Source organism: Drosophila hydei, unplaced genomic scaffold (genome assembly GCF_003285905.1).
Source record: "Drosophila hydei strain 15085-1641.00,03,60 unplaced genomic scaffold, DhydRS2 tig00000131-arrow-arrow-pilon, whole genome shotgun sequence".
Lineage (NCBI taxonomy): Eukaryota > Metazoa > Arthropoda > Insecta > Diptera > Drosophilidae > Drosophila > Drosophila hydei.
The window spans coordinates 279,972-283,770 of NW_022045671.1; the positions used below are offsets into that span (position 1 = coordinate 279,972).

The 3,799-nt window shown below is 45.6% G+C and overlaps 1 protein-coding gene across 1 annotated transcript; it reads right to left on the reverse strand.

Moving 5' to 3' along the window:
- Window positions 1–451: 451 nt before the first annotated feature.
- LOC111597252 (protein mab-21-like) lies at window positions 452–3,485 on the reverse strand. The gene is made up of 3 exons (XM_023311855.2): window positions 3,265–3,485; window positions 1,738–2,291; window positions 452–1,661 (listed from the first exon to the last, which is right to left on the reverse strand). Exons 1-3 carry the CDS (start codon window positions 3,465–3,467, stop codon window positions 1,312–1,314), a joined length of 1,107 nt encoding a protein of 368 aa, XP_023167623.1. The 5' UTR covers window positions 3,468–3,485; the 3' UTR covers window positions 452–1,311.
- Window positions 3,486–3,799: the final 314 nt, after the last annotated feature.

The window sequence follows — 3,799 nt, forward strand, 5'->3', positions numbered from 1 at the left end:
ATAGTAGTTGTCGCTGCATTTGCGTATTCTTTTCGCTCTGCGGCGAACTACATGTTCATTAATGTAAATGCCCTCAACTTATTCTATTTGACACAATAGCAGTTGTCGCTGTGTTATCTTAGCTTTTCGCCGCAGAGCGCAGAGTTCACTCATGAGACTTTAGTTCTGTGTCAAAGGTACACAAATTTAGTATTTGCTGTATTTATGCACACACATACATACATACATATATGTATAAAGCTTTTAGATAAAAAATATGTGAAAATTGCCTTGGGCTATTTTAAAATTTATTGCATTCAACTGTTTCTTAAGCAATCTAAATACAATAATTAACTGTATATAATAAATGTATGTAAAAAAAAATGTAACATAATTTAGTAAAATGTTCACTTACATTTCCTATATGCATAAAAAAACTTAAAGAGGAAGACAAATATCTATATATGTGTATTGTCCAGTTACAAAAGATGTTGGCTGTAATTGTTTTTTGCCTTCTTATTTTAGTCAAACAAATATCTTGACATCTAAATCCAGAGTAAGTACATAGCTATACTTTGTATATGTATATGTACATATGTGTAATTGAAGTATTCCTTTGCTGTTGATGTAGTTGTTTTTTTCGTATACAGCTGCGTATGTGTTGGTATTTTGAGTACTTAAGGGAGTGAGCACTCAATTTCGATAATGAGAACGGATTCGCCTCACACTTGAGCACACTTGCAAAGCGAAGCCGACAAATGCTCTTTTTCGTATCTCCTTTTCACTCTTGCTGCTGTTGTTGTTGTTGCTGTAACTGTTTGTGTTACGTTTTGTCTTGCTTTGTTATTTCGCTGCAGTTGTTCTTGTTGTTGCTGCTGTCATTGTGTTTGGCCATTGGGCGAAGCATGCGAAAATTCTGAACAGCGGCGAGTTATTAAAAATAATATTCGCCGGATAAGCGCAGTCAGGCGTGCAACTGGAAAGGCAGCAGCAGCAGCAGCGGCAGCGAATTTGAATTGAGGAGTGGGCAATGTGCAGCTTATCTCGCATCTTTGCATTAACACTTCGGGTTTCGCCGCCTGCTATTGTTGTTGTTGTTGTTGCTATGCACACATATTCACACACACGCACACAAACACACACATGGCACAAAATGGCTGCCAATGATGGCATTTCGCTTATCAGATCAGCGCAATCGCCGCGCTGTGACAATGAAAATTTAGCACCTTGAATCATACACACTCACACATACACACACACATGCATACAATCGCTTGCTTGCGCGCTCTATCTCTTTCTTACTCCCTCTCTCCCTGTCTCCCTCTTTTGCTCTTACAGCTTCTCAAAGGCATTCGCATTGGTGAGCATCTCACGAGTCAAACGCCAGACTTGCTTGGCGGCCTGCTCCAGGGCGCTGGGGGATTTGCCCTTGAACATGTCGAGGCTGGGCAGAAAATAGTGGGGACAGCGCCGGTATTGCAGGCAGGAGATTAGCTGCAGGAATATCCCATTCAAACGGTCCGCAATGCAGCCCTCGTCCCACTCAAAGTCACGCGGATGCTTCTCGCACTCGTAGAGCAACAGATTCTTCAGATGATATGCGCTGATCGGATTGCCGGGCAGCTCCAAATGCCGGTCACGCAGTGTCTTCAATATGCTCAAGCAGCGGCGACGGCAGCCACCTTTGAAGATTCACATCATCAGCTCAGTTGCCAATAGATTGTTAAATCTGGCCCAGCCCCCAGCCCGCGCACTCACCTTGCAGCAGTCGATTCTCGGCCTCGAAGAAGCTGAGCACCCAAGCATCGCCCTCCATGCTGGCCGCATTGTTGTTCTTGTTCTGCATGACGATGCTCTCCTTGGAGAGCAGATCGAAGCCCTCCGTCTTGACCTCGGCCACAATATTGGGATGCGGCCAGGGTATGTGCGGCATCGGCCAATGGGCCGCCGATCTCGGCCAGATGCCGGAACACTTGAAAGCCGGCGTTATTTGCACCACAAAGCGCTCCCGGATGCGCAGCTTCACCTCGGTGGTATCGCCCATCATCTTGACCATGTCCCGATAGATGCTCTTATCGCACGCCTGCGCCACCAGCGTCTGAAAGCGGGCGCGTATCTTGCGCGACGACAGATAGCCGGATGCCGTGATGAACTCCACCCACAGCGACATCGAGCGCTTGCGTCCGTCGCTCAGCTTCAGCACCGCGCAGCCGGGCAAAGTGCCGTCGTCCACAAAGTTGAAGACGCCCATCTGGTTGAGGTAGAGCACGATCTCAAATTCATTCGGTGAGATCACCTCGACGCCCTCGAATCTGCAAGGGAACCAACACAGACACACAAAGAGAAAAGCAAATTGTAATCCTCGACTCAGCTGCGGTATCGGCTACGTCTAATCAATGGCTGCCAATTGGAGCTGCGTAATTCGGTCGTCTGATACCTGTCAGCGCTCTCCTGCCTCACCTGCTATAATCGTACAACAACAACGACAACGACCACATTGAGTTGGCTCTTGCATCGCCTGAAACATGCGATGTCATTGCCGTCAAGTCATGCTCCTCGGCTCCTACTGCTCAATATCGATTGCATCTACGGCTCGCAGCCGTGAGGGAAGGGCGAAGGCTTAACGCAAATATCAGATCAACTTATATCTCTATATATGGAATTACTATATATATTTTTAATCACGCCTGGATTTATAACTGAGAATAAGGTTTCGCTCATGATTTGAAAGGGAGTATATTAGCTTTTAGCAATGTTCCTCTAGTGCTTGGATGACATAATCATGTCTGCTAAAGTCTGATCAAATTTATATCTTTCAGTTGTACAGCTAAATTTAGGATTTAGTTAATGATTAAACTTCAACTCGAAAACCCATCGAATTTGAATTCCCTCGAAAACTCTCTGATTCATCTGCTTTCTCTGATTTTGTCATATTGGAATGAGCGATATTAGATATAGGCTCAAAGATAAGATCTGAGATAAAAGATTTCATCGCAATGAAATTTTAAGTTTTATAAATATTCAAGTTCCAAAACTTTTAGCAGGAATGAAATTTTTTTGAGTTTTAGAATCTTTAACTAAGCTGAACTTTTGAAAGACCTTTCTAGATTTTTGTTTCAAATTCCCAAAAGCTTGACTAGATATCTTTGAAATGCTTGTAGATTGCATACGAGATAAAAGTATTCCCGGATATATATATATATATATATATAATCGATCGACAGATCAGATGAGCTGATCGGAGTTCTGAATAGTTCTTCTGGTAGAGAGTTGACTCGCACTCACCTGCCATTGCACTCGACCAGGCTGGAGATGAAGCGCGGCTCCTGCAGCTCCACCTCCTTGAGTATGTCCTGGACGATTTTGCAGATCTCTCGTATGGCCGTGGCCGTCTTGAAGATGCGCGCCTGCACGCGCTCGGCGCAGAAGCGATTCAGCTGGTAAATCATGCGCGTCTGGGCGGCCATCATATCCGGCGGCACCAGCATCTCGGGCTACAGTGATATTTATGTTAGATGGCCCAATCGGGTGCCCAAGGACAGGCTGTCCAAGAAGGTAGCCGGCAAAGGCGGCTAACAACAAACGGAGACGTTGACGTTGATGTTGACGTTCGAGTTTTAGTTGGGGTTGGAGCTGGAGCTGGAGCTGGAGCTGGAGCTGGAGTTGACGTTGACCTCGACCGTATGCCAATTATGCGAGCTGCAAACGAAATCGGAAGCGCAGGAGGCGGAGCAGCTGGAGCTGGAGCAGAAGGAGTGGGCAGAGGAGGAGGAGCAGACAAAGGAACAATTCAATTGTGAGTTACGCTGACAGGCGAAGT